This window comes from Octopus bimaculoides, chromosome 2, assembly GCF_046866305.1.
Source record: "Octopus bimaculoides isolate indiv1 chromosome 2, ASM4686630v1, whole genome shotgun sequence".
NCBI classification, from domain to species: domain Eukaryota; kingdom Metazoa; phylum Mollusca; class Cephalopoda; order Octopoda; family Octopodidae; genus Octopus; species Octopus bimaculoides.
Window position 1 is genome coordinate 90,929,477 of NC_142929.1, and position 27,776 is coordinate 90,957,252.

General features: G+C 36.0%; 1 protein-coding gene across 7 annotated transcripts in view; it reads right to left on the reverse strand.

Annotated features, from left to right (window-relative positions):
- Positions 1-27,776, reverse strand: part of LOC106874430 (1-phosphatidylinositol 4,5-bisphosphate phosphodiesterase epsilon-1) — a 1,217,386-nt gene that overhangs the window by 144,486 nt on the left and 1,045,124 nt on the right. For all 7 annotated transcript variants that reach the window (XM_089347149.1, XM_052978429.2, XM_052978428.2 and 4 more), the window contains 5 exons: positions 17,139-17,353; positions 11,516-11,638; positions 9,694-9,798; positions 5,482-5,589; positions 13-129 (listed from right to left, as the gene is read on the reverse strand). In XM_089347149.1, coding sequence (XP_089203275.1) covers positions 13-129; positions 5,482-5,589; positions 9,694-9,798; positions 11,516-11,638; positions 17,139-17,353 — 668 coding nt within the window. The remainder of the gene's footprint in view (positions 1-12; positions 130-5,481; positions 5,590-9,693; positions 9,799-11,515; positions 11,639-17,138; positions 17,354-27,776) is intronic.

Genomic DNA, 27,776 nt, shown 5'->3' on the forward strand with positions numbered 1-27,776 from the left:
CAAAATACTTACAACAAATATTTGTGCCATTTTTTGTTGTTGTGGTATTGAGCAATGGTTTTCTATGGACAAGATTATAGGATATGGGGAATTAACAAATGCTGCTCTGTTGATAGCCTCTACAACTGCCTGTATAAAGAGAGAAAAAGAAGAGAATAGATAATTATCATTTCAACATTTGTAGAATCTAATTCAATGCCTAATTTCAATTTTAGGTAAAATGGATTTTTGTATTTGCATCAGACTTTCTGTGCAGTATTGATTAGATGAATATAATGCTGTGATAGTGTTTTGCAGCCAAATATTTTTCCTTTTGTTAACAGTTACCTATTTTTCAAGTAAGGGATCTCTTATCTCACTTGTCTTCAAAGGCACAAAGCCAGAGGATGGTATCTTGACAGGGGAAATTATATTATCCCCACAACTTGTATCACAGTAATTTTTATGGTGCAAATACACAGACATGCACACATATATCCAGAGATACAGATGAACAATGCATACATATGATGCGCTCCTTTCAGATTCTGCCTACAAAATCTACTCAAGATGAAACTTGCTCAAGGTGTCATACAGTAGGACTGAAGCTTACACTGAATGACTGGGAAGTAAACTTCTTAAAGGAGATGGCCATACTCATCCTTTCATTATTTAAATGAAATAATAAACATGTTGACTATCATACTGTACTATAAAGGGCACTCCACCAACACTCACTGAATAAGACAACCTTCCTTGACTTTATTTGAAGGATACACCTAGTCATGTCAAAATATGAATCTAAAATAATGAAATGAAAGACTGCACTTCATGGGGTAAAGTACCAAATCCAAATGCTTACTCATTAAGCAATGGCTAGTACACTGTGATGTCATCATCATAAACAGCAGCAGCCACTTCTAGCATCCACTTTTCCATGTTTGCATCAGTCAGACAGAATTTGCAGAGACAAATTTTCTACAACCAGTTGTCCTTGCTGTTGCCAACCTTATATGTGTGAATAAGATGAATGGAAATTGAAAGAAGCCTGTTGTGCATATTGTGTGTGTGAGAGAGAGAGAGAGAGAGGACTTTGTCTTGACATCGCATAATAATTGTAAATGAGTTTCAGCATCATAATAGTGGTGTCATTCATTTCCAATCTTCCACAAAACATTCCTGGTCATGGAACAATATTACATTAGTCGGCAACAGATGAGAGTTGGCTACAAGAAGGGCATCTAGCTAGAAAAAAAATCTTCCTTAGTAACTTTCATCTGACCTATACAAGCATGATAAAGTGCTTGTTAAAATGATGATGGTGATGAGGATAATAAATATTTATTACTAATCGCTAAATTTTTTCAATGAATTAATGAAATGAATAATTAAGTTCTACAGCTGTTTATGGTTAAAGAAACATTGCTAAAGACTTTGTAACAGGTGATTTTTGTAAAGTAAATTATATGTAATGAAATTTACTTGATAATAAGAGATGATGTTTTCAAATATATAGCCATTGAGTTAGATAAACAGAGATTTACTGAAATTGTATTTCAACAGATAGGTGTATGTTTTAAGAGAAAGTTCTGCCATAACATTGTTGTTAGAAGGTAGTAATGGTGAGCTCTGTGTTGATAGACAAAACATTAATATATATTTATCATTTCTCTTTTTCTTGTTTCAGTCATTTGACTGCAGCCATGCCAGGGCACAACCTTCAAGGGTTTTAGTCAAACAAATTGGCCCCAGAACTTCTTTTTTTTTCTTAAGCTTAGTACTTATTCTATCAGTTACTTTGGCCAAACTGCTAGGCTGTGGAGACGTTAACACATCAGCACCTGTTGCCAACACTAACAAAGACACACACACACGCATGCATGCACGCACGCACACACACACTATATATATATATATATATATATATATATATATATATATATATACATATATATATATATATTTATATTTATATTGTGATCTCACACACTGTGGGGTGTTTATCTTCCCTGTCAGTATATAAAAATGTGCTTTCTTGCAGCTTTAAGTGTCTTTTAACTCTTATTCCTGAATTTTTCCATATATATATATATATATATATATATATATATATATATGTATGTATGTATGTATGTATGAGGGGGGACCCAAAAGAAACTGGAATCTTGCAATATTATTTTATTCACTTAGATTTACATGTTTATAATTTTACTGCCTTCAAAGTATTCTCTATTTGAAGTAATGCATTGCTCCAGATGCACTTTCCACTGTTCATAGCAGTCCTGAAAATCTTGCAAAGAGATGCCTTTATATGCATTCAATCATGACTGCTTTTGATTCTCTGTGAGCAAGCAAGGCACAAATTTTGCTGCAACTCTTTTCATTCACAATTCCTCATTCAAAATTCATTGGCAGGAGCTCCAGGACACGGTCATATCAATAAGTTTGTCAATTGTTCAGCAGTGGTCCTCCAAGATCAGTTCATGAAATTTTGTGATTGTTTTCATTCGATCAGGAGGTCACTGGTCACTCTCAACAAGATTGGTATTCAATGTGAAAACCATTCATAAACTTGTGAGTTGTTCATGGCAGCAATCTTGTAAGTTGTTTGAGGCATGACAATTGTTTTGACCATCGTTTTCCCTGGCAGAAAACAAGAATTTCACAGAAGCCTGCTGTTCTTTCATTTCAGCCAACACAAAAATTGACAAACAGAGAAACAGAGAAGAAGCACTGAATGCAAAGATGCACCACATGGTAGTATGACTTAAACAGACACTGACGGTCAGCAGACTGATGCCTAGTGGCTTCTAGTGGTGGAAGCCAAGTGGCTTCAAGTGGCTTCCAGCAGTGGAAGCCCGAACTATAACAGGCTTGTCTCACAGAGAACGTTTGCAGTTACTTTTGGGTACCCTCTTGTACATACATACATACATACATACATATATATATATATATATATATAAGGAAAAATTCAGTTGTCACTGAGGGTGCTGGGTAGCACCTATATTGCTAGAAATAAGAGGAGACGGCAGGCTTCTTTCACTTTGCCTCTACCAAATCTACTCACAAGGCTTTGGTCAGCCTGAAGTTATAGTAAAAGGCACTTGCCCAAGGTGCCATAGAGTGAGACTTAACTCAGAACTATGTTGTTCAGAAGCAAGTTTTGACCACACACCCACAAAGTTAAAAATCAAAAACAAAAGTAAGTGAAATACCACTGCTGCTATACAAGTCAGTTGTAGAGTTTAGTTATATAATATTATTCTCCCAATCAATCAGTGTAGTGTCACATAGCTATCTTGACGCCATACAATTGTCAATGTATTGAAATATATATGGATTACAGTATTCTGAATCTGTACATAATTTATTACAGTATCTGAATATGATATAATTTATCTGTGCTTTATCTATGAATGCCAATGAACAAGGAATTATGATACATATTTTATATAAAACTAATTAAATACAAAAGATTTCACTGGGTAATTGAGACAAGATCCGAGTAATGGTTGAGTTTTCTGGTAAGATAGGGATAGCAACAGCCATAAATTTCTTTGACATTTCCATTGAAACTGAGCCAAAAATCTAATTTGATATTAGAAATGTTTGTTTAACAAAAATTTTGCAAATTTAGAGTAATATTACATTGTTTCTGCAAGAAGCTTTATAATTTCTTGAGAACAATTCTAACAAGCATCATCTAAGGATAATTTTAGAAAGTATCACAAATAGAACGATATTTAAATTAAATTAAATGCAACATTTTGGGGATATAAACAAACATGTGGAATATATTACAGCTTTCTCTGAAGGATTTTCAGAGCTTATAGCTTAAGGTAATGAGAAAAATCAAATTAAAAAGCCACAGTTGAATATAACTTGGTCCCATCAGCTATGATGTTACTAAGGTCTAAAATACTTCTATTTGCATAGCAACATTTAGTGACATTCTGTTTAAAATTGATATTAGAAGAAATTTCCACTATGATAATTCTAGAAACTTCAAAACTGTTTTCAGATAATTAAGGTTAAATTTACTATCAGTAATCCTTTTTAATAATAATAATAATAATCCTTTCTACTATAGGTAAGGCCTGAAATTTGTGGGGAGGGAGATAGTCAATTACATCGACTTCAGCACTTGACTGGTTCTTGATTTTTTGACCCTGAAAGGATGAAAGGCAAAGTCGACCTTGTCATAATTTGAACTCAGAACATAGGGGCAGGTGAAATACCACTAAGCATTTTGCTCAACATGCTAACAGACAGTTTGCAATTTGAGTGAGGGTTTACATAAAAACCAGTAGAGAAGTAGTGGAGGTGAGGGGAGAGAAAAGATAAAAAGTATACATAGTACCACAAATTATGTGAACACATAACCTCCAGCTTGAGTCATTCAAGGAATCCTACAGATCCAATACCACCCTGACTACCAAGGGCTCAAACTCTTGCCCAACAGTTGTCTTCCAATCTACAGGCACATGACTAGAGTGGATTCATTCACTCTAAGTATTTTTGCCATAATCACCCACCTTTTGACAAACTTACTGGAAGAGAGCACTTCCTGCTTCACCCTCACTCTTCTTTCCAGGTGGAACTTAAACAACTTGATCTAGGCTTGACCAAAGAGAGCAGTGTCTGTCCTCATGCAACTATAAGAAATATTGCCTACCTTGTGTTGCTAAAGGTAGGTGGTTGGTCAATCCTCATGATGTTCTCAGCTGATAGCCAATTACATCCTACATGTAACAACAGCTGTTTGATCTAATTCCGCCAACCAACAATGCTTGGACACTGCACGAACATGTGCATAGCAGTTTTCTTGTTTTGCATCTATCACAGACAGTTCCACATTGTGGCACCTCAATGCTTGTAGCATTTGTCCCATAACAGTAGTGCCCTTTGGTAACACTTACCAGGCCAGGGATTTCTGGAAGTTATCTATTGTAGTCCCCAGCTTGCAGCTTTTCCAAAACAGACCTGCCATTTGTCCCCATTGACACCTAAAGTTTCACTGGGAATATTATCTCCCTTACCCATCGCTACTAGATCTCTATATATTGCTGATGTATAACTTCAACCAAGCACATTGCTCAACTGTTAGAAGGAAGTGTGTGCTTGGTGACATTCCAGGAGTCAGGCATCCAGTCTTGGTCTTTTCTTGACCCAAGACTGTAGCTCCATCAAACATGAGCCACAGAGAAATAACAAGTCAGTTATATACAGTGCTCAGGTGCATTACAGTTCATTTGAAAAAGCAAAAAGGGGACAAAATCAGTAATAATCAAGTAAAGAAAGATAGTAATGATAACCAAAATTGTATGCACAGTACACAAAATGACAAAAAAGGGAACAGCAATTCTATTGGAATTCTATTTGCTTCACAAAATGCATTATCATAAATCTATAACATGAAAAGTAAAAGAGACGCTTTATAATGAAGTAAAGAGAGAATGAAAATAAAAAATTACTACAAGAGCTTTATAAAAATATTACCTTAAATGAGATCTTTGTAGTGAGTGTATGTCCGTGATATATAATTGGCATTCCATCATCTCCATCCCAACAGTCAAGTTCTACACATCGGCAACCCATTAGGAGTATCTGTGGAAAGAGAAATTGATTATATATACATAAAGAATGGATGGTCACTCAAAGTGGATAGGATTTGTGAAAGAGAGAAGCCCAGGAAGACATGGGACAAAGTAGTGAAGGTAGATCAAAGCAGATCTAAAAATGCTGAGTCTCACAGAGATGACAAAGGACAGAGATGATCATTAATTTGCTGTGTGCACAAAAAGACTTGTCCATCAGAGCGAAAATGAAGACCCGAAAACATTCTATGTAGGCTTGTAATCCATTCTGCTCTATCAAACATTCCCTTACATCTCATTTCCCTAACACCCAGCCCCACCAATCACTGTTCTATCTATGGCACTACTTAGTGGCTGTAAGGGATTGAGAGCTGAATTGTCACATATTACTCCCCCTACTTCCTTTGTACCACCAGTTACCTTCTCTTCCCCTGGAATCTTCCATCCCTTATTCTCATTGTCATCCCTTCCCACATGACTAGGATGGTCTGAAAAGTTCATAGGCTGACTATGAAGGAGTGATGCAAGAGCTGTGAGATCTTGCATGCATTAATTTCAACTTCTCTTAATAACTGCATTGTTTTCTTCCCAGGTAAACTGACATCTGACTGTTCAAAGAAGACTAGTGCTGTCGTTTCTCTTGCATACCACATCTGATGCTTCTTACACATCCAGTGAAACATACTGGTTTCATTCCTTGCGAGCTAACACATGTCCTCAGCAGTCACGGCCCATGTTTCACTGCCACGTAGCAAGGCTGTTCATACACAAGCATCATTCAGTTTACCTTTTACTCTGAGTGAGAGGCTCTTTGTCACCACCAGAGGTAGGAGCTCTCTGAACTTTACCCAGCCTATTCTTATTCTAGCAGCTACACTTTCAGAGCATCCACCCCCGCTACTGACTTGGTCACTTAAGTAATGGAAGCTATCAACTACTTCTAGTTTTTTCCCCCTGGAATGTGACGGAGGCTGTTCTCTGCACATTTTCAGTGTTTATTGCTCCTGAGTATTTGCCACACACAAAAACTATCTTCCCAGTCAGCCTTCCTTTGATATTGCTGCATCTCTTATGTGTCCACAGCTTACACTGGGTACATCTTATGAGAGAGAGAGAGAGAGAAATAGATAAATAAGATGCAGTTTATACCATTTGTCTCCGTCACACACTTTGCCATCATGGAAAATGATACTCTATATGGAGCTCTATATTCAGCAGTAACAGTTGTACATCTAACTGTATTGAACAAACAGGAACTACCCCCCCACCACCACACCACATCAGCTTGTAAGTCTGTTTATTTTAGTAAGCTCTGTGCAACACTGGAGATAATGACTGTACTGTGCTATGGGTTGTGGTGGTGAATTTGATGATGGTGATGACAGTGATGATCATAGTGATGATAATGAAGTAGTAAAAATTAATCACTAAATGCAATGAGAATATTTACCATATTTATTTGTGTATAATACATATATAATGTGCATCACAAATTATGGACTCTGAAATCCCATAAAAACTATACCTCATGAATAATACACATTGACTTTTCTTTAGTATTACAGTAAGAAGTATTTAGTCAGATTTATTATAATTGCTGTCTGAAATACATTTAAAACATTCATGTATCTAAAACAAAACAAAACAAAGAAAAAGAGCTAATTCAAAAGTGACCTCGGAACTTTATTGGTGTCAGCTGTAAAAGTGCACCTGTTCTAAAGTCAACTTTGTGAATATCACATGAATGTGCTTTTCATAGAAAATCAATTTCACTTTGATAATGATGATTTACTTAAATAAGTTTTTATGCAATTTCATTATTCAGTTTATACAGTGATACACACATGGTTGTGTTGTTCCAGGAGATCAAAGTATTTATTGTTTAAACATACATTTTTGATAACCTTTTTGACTTCATTTATTATGTGACTTTTGAAGCAAGAGACAATGGTCTTCAGTTTTTGTTTGGTAGATCAGATAATTAGGAAGTGGCCAAAAGCACATTTTCTTATTTTCAAATTTAAGAATAAGTTGCATTCTGAATTTAGAAGGTTGTTATTTTTTACTCAGCATTTTACTAAATCGAAACACAGCATATAAATCCTTCTAATACCAACCTACCTGAAACTCCTGTTTGTCTGTGTTATGACATGGGTATACACATCTGATGTAAAATGGTATTACACAAATAGATATTTGATTGTGGTTATCTAAAAATAACCTATTGCAGAAATACACATTTAACACAGGATGCACTCCATACTACTCAAACATAGTTACGATTCTCAGTATTCCCTGTTCAACTACTGACTGTTAAACCAACACACTTGAACTAATACCATCAACTACTCTCATGACAGTTCACTCAGTTGTTATTTATTGTAATCAATTAGTCCACCTTCAGTTGTCTGGGGGTGTTCAGGATTCTCCCATAGCATCTCCCCTTTTTAAGAATTTAGCTCCACCCAGGGCTTAATACCTTTTGTGTTTCAGGTCTATTTCAAGTACTTCTGTTCGTTTTCTTTTTCTCTTTCTTGAACATGTAGTTTCCACAATTTGCTTAGGTGCTGGTACATATGTAATTGTAATATCTCTCATGCTCTGCTGGTGCCAACGTTCGCAACAAAAGTGGAGTATTTTTTTCTCATCTTGCCAGTCACAGCATTCTTCTCTAAAAAATTTATTCCCTCATAGGCAAAGGAGTGGCTGTGTGGTAAGAAGCTTGCTTCCCAACCACATGGTTCCGGGTTCAGTCCCACTGCATGGCACCTTGGACAATTGTCTTCTACTATAGCTTTGGGCCGACCAAAGCCTTGTGAGTGGATTTGGTAGACGGAAACTGAAAGAAGCCCATCGTGTATATATTTGTAGATATATGTATGTATTTGTTGTTTGTGTCTGTGTTTGTCCCCCCACCATCACTTGACAACCGATGTTGGCGTGTTTATGACCGATAGAATAAGCACTGGGCTTACAAAGAATAAGTCTTGGGGATCAATTTATTCGATTAATGGTGGTGCTCCAGCATGGCCGCAGTCAAATGACTGAAACAGGTAAAAGAATAAAAGAATACCTTCTAAAGTAAGCAGGGAAGGCAGTACACTCCTCTGGGTTAAATGCAAACCTTCTGATCGAGTTTGTGACAGTGTCAAAGGTAAATGAACTTTTTGTATTTTCTGTTTTCTTTTATATCAGTTGTACTAACAGTTGTTGTTGCTTCTGAAATTCCAACAACTCTTGTTGTTGTTTCTGTAATTGAATTACTGAAGCTAGTAAACCTTCCATGTTTAAGCAAACATCACTCCAACACAAGCTTTGAGTAATCTCTTCACCAAAAGTCTGATACAAAATTCTTATTTGAGAATTATATAAGCTTAAAACTTCCTATCAAAATTTCATGTTAATGTATATTCCAAACACAAGCTTAATAACAATAAAGTTATTTTACTAAATTACTTCAGGCAGTGTATTCTAACAGAAATATGGTAACAAAAGGGTTAAATTGATAAACAAAATAATCATTCAAATACTCCATCCAGTGTTTCATATATAATTTCACTGGACATAAATTGTGTAGACTGCATATAGATAGTATCTATTTGTTATATAAATTTCTGCTTGGATAGAAACAAAATCAGTGTTTCAGTGTTATCAGTGTCAATTTCATATCAACAAATATGAGCAAAATTTTGTATTTAAACATTTATCTGTAGAATTTCTGTTCTGATACGGACAGCCAAGCATGTTTATTATTATCATCATAAGCATGCTCCAAGCCAGTAACATAATATTTAGATCATTAATTCATACTTATAAGAACATAAGGAATGTTTATTATATTATTGTTACAGAAAAATGGCATTGTGATTTTAAATCTGCTACACATTAGTTAGCTTCAGTAATAGATATAACTTACTTCTGCTCATACTGTCCTAATCATAGCCATGTCCTAATCATAGTCAGGGAATGAAGAGCATTGAGTTCTGGTATATAAAGCATAAACCCTAACAACTGGAATTTAAAACCAAGGTTAACAAATTATATATTATACATGAAGTCATTAGGTAGTCAAGGGATACAAGGAAGAAAAACAAGAAAACCAAAGTTTGCTTACTTGACTATACAGTTCTACTGATGATTCTCCTTTGAGTTGATGACCAGTTAGGTATGTGTTATGTGAAGATGCTATATAGTAATGAGACAATGGGTGATCCATATCCTGTGAAGTATTCAAGCAAAAACAGATCAGAATTAGTTCAGATGCTATATAAAATCAATTAAAGATATTTTTCATGTGGATTATTTAGTAGGAACATGCACACATGCATTATCATCATCATCATTTAATGTCTGGCTTTCATGTTGGCATAGGTTAGATGATTTGATGGGAGCTGGCAAGCTAGAGGACTGCATCAAGCTTCACTGTCTACTTTGGCATGGATTTTACACCTAGATGCCCTTTCTAACACCAACCACTTTACTGAGTGAACTGAGTGTCTTTTTACATGTCACCAGTAATATATGTGTGGGTGAGTATTATTAAGAAGTAGCTTCCCGCTCACATGATTTTAGTTGCAGTTCCACTGTGTGACACCTTGAGAACGAGGTATCTGCCATCACAGGCCCTGGCCAACCAAGCCTTATAGGCTTGATAGATATAATCTGATATATATATATATATATATATATTTGTATTCATGTGTGTGTTTCTGTGAGTGAGCTCATATTTCCTTCCTCTTCACATGTTTTCACTTGCTGGTTGTGAACAACAGTTTTGTTGATGGTTTCCCTTGCTTGCATTTCACTGTGAAAGCATGCCTGAACTTCTTGATGTGTTGCACAGTCTTTGTAAACAAAGGTTTCATTCATACAGTGTTGTTTGTTTCCAGTACTCTGGATAAGCATGTCCAGGCTTTTTGTTGTTCAGTAGACTGGAATATTAGTGCCTCACACTTGGAAATAAATAAAAGGAAGCGTAATAGCATTCAGCTATAAAAAAAATCTCTGCCACAACATACTCTTGTCTGTCTCATGCAAGTATGAGGGAAATAGACATTAAAACAATGATGATATATATTGGATGAAGGCATGATTAGATAGTTAAGAAGTTTGTTTCAAAATCATGAGGTCCTGGACTCAGTCTTACTTCTTATCTTACATGACTCTTTTAGCAGAGCCTTGAATTGACCCAAGCATTTGAGTGAAATCTGTATAGAAGGAACGTTCATGAAATTGACTGTAATCTGTTACACTTTGTCATACTGATTATATTCATTTTGGATAGAAAAAGTTAAAGGATGCTTTTTTCAAAAAATAGTTATTTCATGTTCTCTAGAAAGTTTATAAATTCTTATGATGTCAATGCCATACAATTCTTGCTAGTAAGAATAAAGTTTCTAGATAGGGTAGAGAAATTTGAAGGATTGTTTTGGTCTGATGTAGAATACTTGTCATGTCTACAAGTGATTTAGGTTGAAATCTTGGGCAACCTTCAACTTTTTTATTTCCAAAGTGCTGTTATTTGTAGCTCTGTGTGCTTTGAGACTGAGTTACAAAAAAGATGTATGCATTTGTGTGTGAGTGTGTGTGTGTGTGTGTTGACAAGCATTGAGAGAAATAAGTTGATGAAGAGTGAAATAATTATGCTTTGCTCATTATAATTACACACATACATACACACACACATACACACACACACACACATATATATATACACACACACACACACACACATATATATATATATACACACACGCACACAGAGTTTTACACTTCAGACTAATTACAGTTAGTCTCTAGAGCTATTATCTATGATACAGAGTAAACCAATTTTGTTTCCTAATCAGAATATGAAGACCTGTGAGGTATCAATTAAAAAGATAAGATTTTCTTAATTTCAAAACACAACATTGAAAAATTTTTTTTTTACATCTTACCTCTTTTCGGCACTTTAGTTTTTCGTTTATGTATGCATAGTTCTCTTTATCCATCAGATACCTGGCAAAGCCTTCAAATGAAAGATATCCATGTTCTCGTGGAATTGGATTAGGTTCATGAAGCTTTTAATGAGAAATAAAGAGAAATTTATACAAAAGCTTTTTCTTCCTTAAAATAACCATTATTCATGATACATAACATGTTCAGAAATCTTTGGCTTGCTTTTATGTTTTAATTCATATTTTCCAATCACGAATATCGTAATGTTTTCTTCTTTATTTATTGTTTATTTAATTATATATATATATATATGTAGTGAAACTACCTCCCGCCATTAGATACAAACTACTATCGCCATTACATACAATCTTCTCATTTAAATATAAATAAATGCGAGCGTAGTAGAGAACCCATTCCTTGTCCATCACGTGACTGATCATTATTCGAATCGGCAACTTCTTCGAACTGTTCCCGCCAGAACGCGAACTGACCAATCACGGCCCCTAATAAGGTCACGTGATGGAGTAAAATTCTAAAGGCATTTGGAGCCCTCTTAATGCTATATATAGATCAACTCATACCCAATAATTTGTCTCGGTCCAGTTTCTCTTTGAGAACTGTTCCGTGTACCACACGACAGCAGCAGCAGCCAGCGACCACTTCAGCAGCTTCGTCCAGCCACGATGACCTCCGCCGTCGCCACATCAGTAACAAGAGTCTACTACTACTACCCAGCATCATCATCATGACCAACACGATTCTACGATTACTACTAACCAGCAACAATCTCTACCAGCGTCAACACGATTTACTATGTACACCACACCAAACTCCGCGGCACATCTCTCTCTTCGATTCTGTTAGGTGACTCAGCTTCACCACGGTAAATAAACAGACAAGAGTTCTTAAACAGACAAGAAATTCTCACCCAGCGATGAACATCTGTATAACAAGAATCAAGGCCCTGGCATCGAAGCCAAAACACAACTAGTGATAAGCTCTGCCACACTCAGCCTTTCCTCACTTTCACATACAGAACTTTTCCTATAGTGTACTAATGATCTGGTATAATTGCTCACGTGTTATTGACTCTCTTTCTATCTGCTGTAATAATACACATACACATACATACTTTTCTTTGTACGACGGCCTGTCTTTGATTATGTTCTTATATGTCGCATTCACACTCTCACACAGACATACATCTTTAACGCTACAATAAATATATCTGTTATTCATCTAATACGGTTGTGGTCTTTCATTACTGGTCATCTATGTTATCGACGCATAACATATCATGTATATCATTTGATATATATTTGTATGTTCGACCGTGTGACTCGTTTAAATAAAAGGAGTCCTTTGTTTTTCCATTCGTCGCCATTGCTCCTTTTATGAGTTCGCACGGTCGTCCCTTACAATTGATGACCCCCGACGTTGATTCGTTCATACAGCCCTTCTGATCTGTACAGCCAACGTGAGCCTGTTCACACAGTTTCCCTTACAATTGGTGACCCCCGACGTTGATTCGTCCATACAGTCCTTCTGATCTGTACAGCCCAACTTGAAAAGTTCACATAACTTTCCAAAAATGGTGACTAAATCCCAGTAATAGACCAACCGTTCTTTAAGTCTTTTTCACTACAATTTTTTTTTTCCCTTATTTCGTCTGTTTGTCTTCGACAAACCGACTGGTGCGAGGCTGGTGTAGTGAAACTACCTCCCGCCATTAGATACAAACTACTATCGCCATTACATACAATCTTCTCATTTAAATATAAATAAATGCGAGCGTAGTAGAGAACCCATTCCTTGTCCATCACGTGACTGATCATTATTCGAATCGGCAACTTCTTCGAACCGTTCCCGCCAGAACGCGAACTGACCAATCACGGCCCCTAATAAGGTCACGTGATGGAGTAAAATTCTAAAGGCATTTGGAGCCCTCTTAACGCTATATATAGATCAACTCATACCCAATAATTTGTCTCGGTCCAGTTTCTCTTTGAGAACTGTTCCGTGTACCACACGACAGCAGCAGCAGCCAGCGACCACTTCAGCAGCTTCATCCAGCCACGATGACCTCCGCCGTCGCCACATCAGTAACAAGAGTCTACTACTACTATCCAGCATCATCATCATGACCAACACGATTCTACGATTACTACTAACCAGCAACAATCTCTACCAGCGTCAACACGATTTACTATGTACACCACACCAAACTCTGCGGCACATATCTCTCTTCGATTCTGTTAGGTGACTCAGCTTCACCACGGTAAATAAACAGACAAGAGTTCTTAAACAGACAAGAAATTCTCAGCCAGCGATGAACATCTGTATAACAAGAATCAAGGCCCTGGCATCGAAGCCAAAACACAACTAGTGATAAGCTCTGCCACACTCAGCCTTTCCTCACTTTCACATACAGAACTTTTCCTATAGTGTACTAACGATCTGGTATAATTGCTCATGTGTTATTGACTCTCTTTCTATCTGCTGTAATAATACACATACACATACATACTTTTCTTTGTACGACGGCCTGTCTTTGATTATGTTCTTATATGTCGCATTCACACTCTCACACAGACATACATCTTTAACGCTACAATAAATATATCTGTTATTCATCTAATACGGTTGTGGTCTTTCATTACTGGTCATCTATGTTATCGTCGTATAACATCATGTATATCATCATTTGATATATATTTTTTGTGTTCGACCGTGTGACACGTTTAAATAAAAGGAGTCCTGTTTTTCCATTCGTCACCATTGCTCCTTTTTGAGTTCGCACGGTCGTTCCTAACATATATATATATATATATATATATATATATATATACAGGGTTCAATGGGTAAACTGTCGCCAGTTCTCATTTTTAATTTTGCGCATGTGCATTGTTTGTTTTTGATTTTGTTCTCTACACAGTATAGTAGGGTCAGTTGGGCACCATCTGTGAAAAAAATAGAACCATAACGCAAGTCACTCTTCCAGAAATTTGGAAACAACATACTGTACTGTTTAGCATTCTTGCCAGAAGCTCCAATATTAACATTTCAGAGTGTTTGGGTGTCAAACTGAAGATGTATACTGAGTGATAAAAATCAAACATCCAGTCAACATCATAGTGTTTGGAGTGATCACTAGTCATGGCGATGCTATGCCTCCATTCATCTTCCCACACAGCCTCAGACTCAACACAGAGGCCTACATCAAGTGCCTGGAGGAGGTAGTGCTGCCCTGGGTCAAGAGAGTGGCTGCTAGAAGACCCTATGTCTGTCAACATGACTTTGCACCATGCCACACAAGCAGGAGAACTCAGTCTTGGCTGTCAGGCAATTTCTGTGACCACACTGCCCCTAACATCTGACCACCTTACTCCCCAGACTGCAACCCCCTTGTTTATTATGTGTGGGGCACAGTTGAGCAAGAGACCAACAAAACTCCTTCTAACACCAAAGATGAACTGAAGGCAAAGATTATGGCAGCATTCACCAACTTAAACAAGGAGACTGTCCAGAAGAGTTGCAGGAGATTCCAAAGTCATCTGGCTGAAACCAATGGCGATTTTATTGAATAAATTTACTCTTTAGTATTTCATATGCAATCTATATGGGTGTCTTTTCAATACATTGTCTGGTTGGTACCCATGCTGGTGGCATGTAAAAAGCACCATTCAAGTGTGACTGATGCAAATGCCACCTGACTGGCACCCATGCTGGTGGCATGTAAAAAGTACCATTTGAGTGTGGCTGATGTCAGTGCCACCTGACTGGCTCTCATGCTGATGGCATGTAAAAAGCACCCACTTCACTCTCAGGGTATACAGCCTGCTGTTGAATCTTTACCAAGTCAGATTGAAGACTAGTGCAACCTTCCAGCCTGCCAGTTCTCAATCACCCATACTGACATGGAAAGTGGATGTTAAACAATGACGATGATGATGTGGCCATACTCTGGTAATGCTCTTTCTATCAGGAGCCATTCTTTCAAATCTAATTTTTCTTTCATCAACCAGACCTTATTTTATTAAGTCCATTTTATTTTATTATGAGCTAGTAAGGGAGAGAAGGGGTAGTAACTATTACATTTACCATCCTGTCTTGGCTGACGAATTTGATGTGATTGCTGTTCAGTTTAAAGTTTTGTCTAGCAAGGAGTGCAGGAAGGCTACAGAATGAAAATGAGGAACTTCCAAGACTTAGATATGTACAAATATATTGGCAAGTTAAAATGATTACTGTGGAAAATACCTAAGGGATGTTCTATTCATGAAAAATATATAGTTAAGTGTGAGCTATTATACTTAATATGCTGAGTCAAAAGTAATTTTTGATCAATTGAAATTAAACCTATAACGTGAGTCATTAATGTTTCTTACTGAAGGCAAGTGAGATGACTCTGAAATATGAATTGAATAGAAATTAGAGACATGCAATGGAAATTGAAACATATTACTTTGAGCAGAAGACGTCTCTTGAAAAAATTTCCATGTAATTTCAATTTGCATAATCAGTGGATACTCTTAACAAAAACATCTATTTCTTCTCAAAGCCATTTTATAATCTAATGGACTATGCTTAGCATGTTATTCTTGTAGTAGATGCAATGAAGATGCATTTTACCATGCCACTAGATTCTCAATTTCATATGTGTGTCTTTGTTAACAACATTAATGTTGTTGAGTGGTCTTTGTCCTCTGTTAGGGTACAGAAGTCTCCAAATCATCATGGCTTGTTCACCATGATTGCAATATTCTGCAGAACCTACTCTGCATTGAGCAACAATAGTAGATATAGACAGAATGTATTCTTAAATCTCTTCTTTAACATTGTGCTCTGACCATGAGATGTTTTGAACCCACAAGAAAAGCTTAGTATGAGCACTATTAAGATGATCTTGAAAACTTTTCTTCCTAGTCAATGTTTCACCTCCATGGAGAGGAATGCTCTTTACACATGTCCTAAAGAAAGCCAGGATGCAGAGGGACTGACATGGGACTGCCATGATGACTTCTCTGGGACCACTAACCTGGGATGACCCCAGCCTCATCAAGCAAGAGCATGAAGCAAACCAAGTGAAGTAAAGGTCAGACTTGTTGACTTTCAAATACTTGATTACCTTGAAAATCTTTGTTGCAGACACTTCAGGCTTGTCCCTTAGATCCAAGGTACCTGAAGTTGCTGACTACTTTGAGTTAAATGCCAAGAGATTTAATAAAACTGAAATGTGTCTGCAATTGTCACCACATTTACCATAATACAAATTACTCACTGCATGTTTTTTCTAAATTTTATATCAATTTCAATTTCAGAGTTCTTTACCTTGCTTTCCCTGAGAAGAAATAACATTAACAAAAAAGTTAATGACTTTTTTCATTAGAGAGTAATTTTTTTTTTTCAGTTGATTAAAATAATTTTTGTCGAACTACACTAAACATGTTACTTTAGCCTTAACTACAACTGTGTAACTGGGTATTTCGCTAAAATTTTAAAATAAAAGAACTGTGATCCCACATCTAAAACAACACTACAACCCATCTAGTTCCCCCCCTCTCTCTTTCTTGATCTTTAATTTATGACAATTAGAATAAAAATGTCAGTAGATTTACAGACCTGAATCAGCTGATAAATTCTTTCATTATCCACACTTTCTTCTTGATAATCTTCCAGGAAATGTTGAAACTGTTGCATTCCCATGAACCTGTTCTGAGTTGTATCAACTCCTGCACAATTATGCACAATACTAGCTGCTGCAATTGCATCACAAATTTTCCGTCGCTGTTGTTGTTCTAAGCCGAGATCAAATGTATTTACCCTCGTTACAAGACCTGTCAAGAAAAGTACAAAGTAGCTCTGGTTATTCATAGATAATATTTAAAAATTGGTGATAATTGGTGACTTTTGGTTTAGAATTTTGGCAGAAATCAATAATTATCCATCAAGGGAAACCAAATAATTCTTTTATTAGTTTGCCATTGGACTGTGGACATGCTAGACCACTGTCTTTAAGGGTTTTAGTCAATCATATCCATACTAAAATGTACTTCAGTCTGGTATATAGTTTATTGAGCTTTGTTTATTGAATGTCTAAGTTACTTTTTTTTACATTAAAATGAAGCATCTTGACACATTGGTTGCACACTGGTATACACAATTATAAAAGCACACACTTACACACACACTTACGCACACATACACACACACACAAACACACATGCATGTTCATGCATATTGATATTCCAAAAATGTGGACTCTCTGATATAAGACTTAACTCTTTTACTTCTGGATTTTAAAAATCCCTAAAGTGAGATTTTGTCTTCTTATTGCAAAGACAATCAAAGTTAATCAAAGATTTTCCACTCACTTATTACACATGTGAGACTATATATATTAATCGTTTTTAGAAGTAAATGTAGGCTTAAGTGAGTTACACATGTCAACATATAAAGTATATTAAATACATGAAATACAACAAATGTATATATGTTTACATACAAAGAGGTCCACCTTACACAAAATACAAATGATATAGGAGATTTAAGGGGTTGAAGAAAGGTATTACAAATCCAGCAGCTGTTTCTAGGGGCTCGGTGGCTCAAAATAATGTTTGTTGATATTTTCCCTCCATCTACAGGGAAAATATCATACATTTGAGGTGTTAAAAGAAAGAAGTTCAAAGTTTAATCATTTTTATACCAATTTTCATACTGGTTTGGGCTACACAAAGCCAAGTTATTTGTGTGTTAGCACATTTCAGGAGTGTAGTTTTCTGAGTATATTAGTAAAGGTATGGGTCTATATGCGAATGTTTGTTTGTGCTTTTCATGTCATCTCAATTGTCATGTTTAGTGTGTAGGATTGGGTGAGTCTCCAGCATGTTTGCCACCAAAATCACCATTTGTATATCATACTAAATTTATACATACTGTTAAAAGGCACGATGCTGTGGAATTGTCTGAGAGAAAATATCTTCATAGATAGCTGTAGCCCTCCTATACTCAGTGTGCTTCAACCATAATCCTTCTGGTGCATTGCATGGATCTTCTACATCCAACTGCCTCTATATTAATCACATGCTTGTACCAACACAGTCTTCTCTCTCACACACTACTCTGGATTCTTCTTATACCCAGTTTTTCTCTTGGCTTTTAGTGCTTTATTGTTCACACACACAAAACTACATATCTGGTAGGGCATGCTCACCACTTATCTTTTTTTTCCTAATTTTTGGAGTTCCTCACATCTTATATAACATGCAGCATTACCCTTTGCACACAAGCATTATACTATATGCCATGTGTGTATGTGCGTGTGTGACTGTACGTGTGTGTGTGCATGTGTGTGTGTGTGTGGCAGAGTTCTACATAGTTTGCTTCTACCAAATATACTCAGAAAGTAACCCAAAACTACAGTGAAAGACACTTAATGTATCACACAATCGGGTCAAATCTGAAACCTCATGGTTGTGAAACAAACTTCTTTACACAGTTATGTCTGCACCTAAACATAAATAAATAAGAAGAAAAAAAACACTCACATACAAGAACATTTTTTTGCTGCATCACTATTTCTGCATTCAATAATTGTCTTTGCAATTTTATGAATAATAAATATTTTTAGAACAGAGGTTAGTTATATAGTTTTCTGAAAGCTAGTTTCAAGAAGACCTATACACTACAGTAGAAGTGTTTGGAGCCAGTCACTCTGATAAAGAGGATTGGCTTGCAAGAATCCTGGGCTGGTGCCATATAAAAAGCACTCATGCTGGTGCTACATAAAAGTGCTCATGTGATGCCACATAAAAGCATCCAGTACACTCTGTAAAGTGATTGACATTAGGAAGGGCATCAAACCATAGAAACCATGCCGAATTAGACTGGAGCCTGTTGCAGCTCCTCAGCTTGCCAGCTCTGCTCAAACCATCCAAACCCATACCAGCATGGACAACAGATGTTAAATGATGATGATAGTTTAATACTGTTGGAAATTTACATACAACAACCATATCATTTTGAGTTTTGGTAAATTAAAGATAAATAACAGCAGACTACATCAAATCTGAGAAGCAATTCTAATGCTGTTTGGTGTGCCAAATGAAAAACTTATATCCATTTCTCCTATCATCAGCTTTTTGCAGCTATTAATAAAACAATTTTTAAAAATATTTTCTCATTACTGATATCCTCTTTGGACATTTATCACATTAACTGATAACATGTAATAAAAGCTTTTAAATGTATATTTTCTGAACTTAAATACCACACATAGTATTATCTGCAAAAAGTTTATGTGTATATTTATTTCACAGGCATTTTAGACATAAATCATAAATTCACTTTACAGTTTTTGATAATGGCTTCAAGAGGTCACATCAATAAGCAAAATATATTTTGCTATATAATGTACTGAGTACTGAATTTGTTGCTGAAAATTAAAGCCAAAATATAAAGAGTTTATCATACCAACTTCAGAATAAAATTAGGAGATCACGGTAAAAAGTTTGGCTTCTAGGATTGTCATACATATGGAATTGGAGCCATGGTAGAAAACATGACTCTATAAATTATACTGATTGATAGCTCTGTTCATGTATTGTTAAATACCTGGAACAAAGAAATTTTTCAGTACCCAAATCTTCATCAGCTATCAAACCCATACCCCACAGCTAAAGCATTCTACTCACTCAGTTACCTGACAGTTCAAATCAGCATAATACACATTCTCAGTCAAATTCAGATAATAACATTGTTTAAGTAACCCGAAGAAGATTACCAAAGCATAAGTAAGCCTTTAACATAAACTGAACTAAATGAATTAGTTGGGGATTTGAATCTGTCCATAGAATCTGTAGATCTTTTGGGGTGTATACTGCAGGAAAAACAATTTATTATTTTTTGCCTGGTTAGAAGTGCAAGAAATATTTTGTGCAATCTTTTATTTTTTTTTTTACAGAGGAATATGATCTAGATTTGTATAAGGACAGTTCAAGATTGACGTGCTATCTAAGAATCGAATAGCAAACTAATGTCTGGAGGTTATTTATTGATTCTTTGAAGACTTAAATGATTGCTATTTCACAATGGTAATGTATATGGATCAATATTGGTATCTCATTCTGTTCATTTAAAAGAGACATACAAAAAATCAAAATTGCTTCTAAAACAAAAACATCAAATATTATAAATGTAGATGGATATTGAATAGGAAGGGGTCTCAAAGTACTGTGTGTGTTACTTGACCAGTAATCAGGGTACACTAAACTGCTGTGTTTCATATGTGAATTGAACAGTTGATTTGCAACCAGTATTGGCAGAAAGAAAATTGGTTTCTTAGAATTTTATCTTATCATGTGAAATGTTCTTTGATCATTTTATATGACCAACTAGTTGTACTATATAAAACTATCTTACTATGCTAACATATCAAACTAAGCATGATGAAGTAATATGACAAAAATTGAATACAGATTGCAACTTCTTCAATTGGTAGTTATGTATAGTTAACATCAATGTCTCTAAGGTTAGGTATGTGTATTTTTTCTAAAATTGGAACAAATTTTGTTTCTTTCCAATCATTCCCCTTTTCTTTCCCACTTAGAAAAAATATTTCATGAAAATTGTTCTACAGGTACAGAACCAGTTATCTTGTATTTTCAATATTAGGAGGACGTTAAATGATGATGATGATTACTTATAGCCTTAAATCCATTTCATAAAATTATGAGGTAGCATCATAAAGTTCCTGGTCTAGTTTTGTAGTGCACCAACAGATGGCAGCACACATTTGCATGCACAGTGATAGCTAGCAGTGATCTTCATGAGACAGTGTGCCAAGTGATATAGATGCGTTTGCTTCGCGTGTTGTTAAATTAGTGTTTTTGTAATCATGTGTATGTTGTAGACTGTGATTTTGTCATAGACATAAAGTTGGAACAAGGAGCCAACTTGAAATTTTGTATTGAACTTGGGAGTCTGCTACAGAGTCATCAAAAGTGCTTCAACAAGCTTACAGCAATGAGGTAATGGGTCATACACAATTTTTCAAGTGGTACAGGTGCTTCAAAAGTGGAAGAATATCCCTGGAAGGTGATGAGTGATCTGGAAGACCTGCCAAGTAAATTTAGTTTAGAAGCTTGCTTGAAGACATCTCACAACAAATGAAAGTTATATTATACCGTATTTTTTTAATATTATCATAGTTTAGAAATTTTGCAACATATTCACTCCAAAATATAATTATCTACGTCAAGATGAGAGAGCTCCATGTAGTTATTCAACCTGATAGAAATAGTAAGCAAATCTCTCTCAAATTACATCTTAAATTCTTAAAAAAGGGAAGAACACATTTAGTAATGTAGTCCAAGACATCCTCACAAAATGACAGGGTAGTCATAGTGAGAATGCCCTTGATCAAAATTTTGACTTGAAACTAGACAACTACAATTGAGTTTATAAGATGGCTGACTGATAAGGGTTCCTTGGCAATTAATTTCTAAGGGAGACAAAAGAGAAATACATAGTGTAGGAGGGGACATAGTACATAGACTAATATGTATCTTATTTGACCCAAACTGAATGGCAGGCCTACCACAAGGTCCAGTCCTTGTTGCTGTGTGGTTACCTGTGTGCCTCGATGACCCTTGTGAGTTATGCCAGTGTAGTGCAATCTCCCAGTTGGGCCTCCTATGCTAGGAAGGTCTAAGGATTGAAACCAGACTTATATGGACCATCTCATCCTGGAGGAAAAAATCGGTTTCCATAGGACCAACACCTGTATCTAGAAAATGCAAAGTTACTGAAGTCTTGATGACAATTCAAAACCAACAAAACCTGGAAGAGAAGGGTCTTCCCTCAAAGAAACACATGACATCATCATCACCATTTAACATCTGTTTTCCATGCTGGCATTGGTTGGATGGTTTGACTGAAGACTAGTAAGCTGGTGTGCTGCACCAGATTTCAGTTTCATTTGGCATGGTTTCTTCAGCTGGTTGCCTTTCCTAATGCCAACCACTCCAGGAGTGTAGTGGATGCTTTTTACATGCCACTGGCACAATGCAGCAAAATCTGAAAGGAGGCCAACACCCTGCACAACACATGTGGCTCTGATCTGGAACCCACAAGGAAGGCAGAAGAAAGGCCACCAAAAATTAGCTGAAGATGGGATACTGAGGCAGAGCTGAAAAAGCAGGGATCCAACTGGAAAGAAGCAGAAAAGACAACTGATAGTTGAGAACAGGGGAGAAAAGTCATCAATGGCCTAAGAGCCATGGGGAATGAAGGGCTTAAGTAAGTAAAGTAAGGGGTCAGTAGGCAGTTAATCCTCAATAGGATTTATACTTAAGATGATGAAAGTGACCTGTTGAATCCTAACACAGACACAAGGGTTTAACCCTTTAATATTCAAACAGGCCACATCCGGCCAAAATATTCAACATATTTTATGTTCAAACTAGCCAGATCCAGCCTCTCACACCTACCTTAAAATAAGCAATCACATTATGAAAATCTCAAAGCTGTAAGATAATACATGATTAATTTAAAACAATCTGACTAAATAGGCATAACATGTGACAGAATAACCTGAATGCTAAAGGGTTAAATATGATGATTTGAAGTTGGGGTGGGTAGTAAGTGAATATAGCTGGTTAAATTGGTTCCAGTACTTGAGTGATAATTATTTTATCAACACTGGAAGGATAAATGGGTAAGTTAACTTTGGTGAGATTTGAACTCAGTATTTAAAGGCACACAACTGAATATCACAAATTTTTTTTTTTTTTGCCATTGTAACAATTCTGCTTATTTGTTCTCTTCTGTTGTGTGCACCAGGTGTTGAAGAATCACAGCAGAGAGTAAGATTAAGGGTCACTTCAGGGGACATGATGAAGCACCAGTGAGATTTTGTAAGACTTGACCAATCCATGCCAGCATGGAAAAATAGTGTTCTATGATGATGTAAATCGTTTGGTCCAGTCATTTACTATTTTGCCATTCTATTATGTTTATCTTATAAACAAGAAAAGATATTTTCAACACAAATTAATTATCTGGTTTTCTGTTTATGTAATATTTAAAACAAAAAATGGCTTGGCCTGAAGGTGTTTTTGAAACTAGTGAAAGTGAATTGACAGCTGTAGAGAAAACAAGGGCAAGATGATGATCAAGCAGGTTAACACTCCAAAGTGAAAAAACATAGGAAAGGTGATTAATGTAGGCATAAGAAGAGGTGATGCAGTATCAGGGATAAAAAGTAGAGAAATGAGTTAATTAAGAAAACCTGAATAATGTTCATTTCTCTGTGACACTGATTAGTCCTGTTTAATATACTAAGGATGAATAATTTATAGCATTGGTTTCATGCAGTGACCTGATGTAGACCTAAATCAATTACTGATCATTTACCCATATGTGTTACTTAGTCCAGTGACAGAAAGTCAATTTTGATCACATAGTCTATCTTAACTAGGTGATATAAAAATTTAATTTGTGCTTTACCAACTTAGAATACAAAATATCTCTTCTGCTTGTTAAAACCAATAACTGATAAGACAGCAATCAATTTATCACAGGAATAAAGGCATTGAGAGTATTCCAGTTATAAAAAGAGAGAAAAACACATAACTAAATAAGAATAGAGGGGAACATAGCAACGTATACATCATACTTCAGCAGCAACAAAAATTCAAAATGTATTTCTCTTGCTTCTTAAAAGGCATAAACATTACAGCTACTACTAAATATCACTATTTAATTGATTAACATTGGCAGCAGGGGTCTCTAGCCTGTTATTTAGTTTTGTCTCTATACTTTGGGTTATAAATCCCTCTGGTACTGACATTGTCTTTCATCTGTTTGTGAAGTGATAAAATAATTAATAGCAATGTTTTATCATTATTCAACCAACCTTATCATTCAGTTTACAACCAGCAATATTCCCTTTCCTCTACGAAAATTACATTCCTTCTGATGACACCATTATTTGATAGATTAAAAACGAACAATTTTAGATGGTAGAACACTATTTACCTGCTTCTGTGTGACCAAGCCAGAGCAAAGTTGTTGTTTTTTTATTAATGTGGAAAATTGGCAGTTTCCCATGCATGCAAGTGTCTCCACTCTCAACCCCATCACTGCAGTACCAGGGAGACGCTACTACTATAGAACCAAAACTCCTTGGCACCAGTGACAATGTAGACATGCTGTCAGTGCACAAAAGAGTGAAACAGCACTGTAAGACATGCTGTCAGTGCACAAAAGAGTGAAACAGCACTGTAAGACATGCTGTCAGTGCACAAAAGAGTGAAACAGCACTGTAAGACATGCTGTCAGTGCACAAAAGAGTGAAACAGCACTGTAAGACATGCTGTCAGTGCACAAAAGAGTGAAACAGCACTGTAAGACATGCTGTCAGTGCACAAAAGAGTGAAACAGCACTGTAAGACATCTCATCTAAAGTTTTAACAGTTCCATGATCAACTATACTGCACTATTAATTTTTTAACCCTTTTTGTCCATCTTGTAAGAAAAAAGAAAAAAGTTGATGTAAGGCTAAGTTGACCTGGGCAGGATTTGAGGTCAAAATACCACCAATAATGATCTTAGGTAACACCTGCATGTCACACAAACTGGCTACTAGACCAGAGACAACAATATATATATATATATATATATATATATATATATATGGCCGAAATAGGATTAATGTAATATAATGTAATATAAAGCTGAAGCAAATTAACACCAAATATTCAGTGCGTGTGATTTTATTGGCTAAACTGGCAATATGACCATCCCCAAGTACAACAATATATATATATATATATATATATATATAAGGTTGTTTGACATGCTAAAAATAGCAACAAAAATTCCATCAAATAGCAACCTGTAATCTTAAGAAAAGGACACATTGGATAATGTAGAACTAGGTATAGGAAAAGACAAAATGGTTATGGCTAGAATGCTTCTCATTATAAGTCTTCTTGATCAGTAATGAGTGAGGGTTAAACAACAACAGCTTCTACAGGGTCTTATAAAAGTATAGCAGCCAGAATGAGAAAGGGCTAGAAAAGATTCTGTGAGCAAGTATTTTCTCTGACAACAACAGGATTCTCTTTCCAAATCAAGAGCAAACTGTATGAGGCTTGTATGTGGAGTGCTATGTTGCATGGTAGCAAAATGAGCATTGAATGTGGAAGATGTGTGAAGATTCAAAAGAAATGTGGTAAGCAGGCTCTGCTGGATGCAAAAGTTTAGTGAATGTGAACAACAGAGTTCAAATGAGCTGAGAAAAAATTGATAGCAGTTGAAGATGCTGCTGCTTTTTAGTGTAACATATCCATGACTATATAGATGAGTTCCTGTTATCTACTTTGCTAGATATTTAAGCCTTCTCCAATTGCATAACCTCCATTCCTCTTTCTCATACAATTTTCAATCTCAATGACAGGTCTTCCTTTTTTTCTTATATTCTCCTCGTATAACAACCACTCAATTTAGCATTTCCATGTCTCTTTTTTTCCACTGACACTAAGAGCAAACGTGCTAGTATCATTTTGTACACTCTTCTCTTCCATGATGTCTCAATATTCCCTTGTACATCACTTTACAATCCAGATTACATAACGCAGTGGTTAGGGCAGCGGACTCGTGGTCATAGGATCACGGTTTCGATTCCCAGACCGGGCGTTGTGAGTGTTTATTGAACGAAAACACCTAAAGCTCCATGAGGCTCCGGCAGGGGATGGTGGCGAACCCTGCTGCGCTCTTTCACCACAACTTTCTCTCACTCTAACTTCCTGTTTCTGTTGTGCCTGTATTTCAAAGGGTCAGCCTTGTCACACTGTGTCATGCTGAATATCCCCGAGAACTACGTGAAGGGTACATGTGTCTGTGGAGTGCTCAGCCACTTGCACGTTAAGTTCATGAGCAGGCTGTTCTGTTGATCGTATCAACTGGAATCCTCGACGTCGTAAGCGACGGAGTGCCAACAACATAACACACTGAAAGTCAGACCTCATTGTATATTGCTCTTTGAAGCAAAACATGTTTTTATTGTTATATTTATTAATATGTAGTTAATTTATAAACTATATATATTTGTGTTATCATTTATTGGTTTGTGGCCATACTGGGGTACCACCATGAAAGGTTTTAGTCAACCACAGTACTTATTTTATTTATTTATTTTTTTTTTTTAAAGTCTGTTTTTTTTTGCCGAACCACCAAGTTATGGGGACATAAACAAACCAACACTGATTGACAACTGGTTGACAATGACACCAACACATTTAAAATATAATAATAATGATAATGATAAATGATAATGGTTATAATAATAATGATAAATGCCCTGATGCAGTACCAGGCACTGGCTCTCATGGCTTATGATTTTAACTGATTGGAAGTGTTATCAAATACATGTTTTGTCTTGGTATAAAAGATGGGCTACAGCAAATATTCTGCTCAGTACCACAGACTTGCTTGTCAGTTGTTTGACCTTAACCAGTTGAGTATATCCTTTCCTGGCTGACAATATATTCATTTCTGATCATGAGCAGAAGTAGTGAGGGAGCATCATAGCCATGTGTTGAGAGGAATTCTTTGGGATTTGAATAATTTGCCTGTGGAAGCATGGGTGTTTCATTCAACATCCTTAAACAACCCTTATTCAGGGACCTTTTGTGTGGGATGGGCTACTCAACCTGAAGAAAACAGTCCCATTAGCTTGATATGAAATCACCATGTAGCGCACATATGGTTGTGCCTGGTGTACCCTTATCAGATGGGTAGTCTGATGGGTATATTGGGCTTTGTATATTTTACCCCAGTGTCACCTTGATGGCATGTGTTGCTCAATAATAATAATAATAATAATAATAATAATAATAATAATAATAACAATAACAACAATAATAATGACAACAATAATAAAAATAAATAATAATAATCATAAGAATAACAACAACAACAGCGACAACAACAACAACAACAACAACAACAATAATAATGGTTTCAGATTTTAGCACAGGGCCAGCAGTTTTACTGGAAGGGTTTACATCGATTACATTGACCCCAGTGTTTAACTGGTACTTATTTTATCGACCTGAAGGGATGAAAGGTAAAGTCAACCACGGTGGAGTTTGAATTCAGTATGTACAGGCAGAGAAAATGCAATAATAATGATAATAATAATAATTATTATTATTATCATTGTATATGGTGGATTTCCACATAATTGCTATCTGT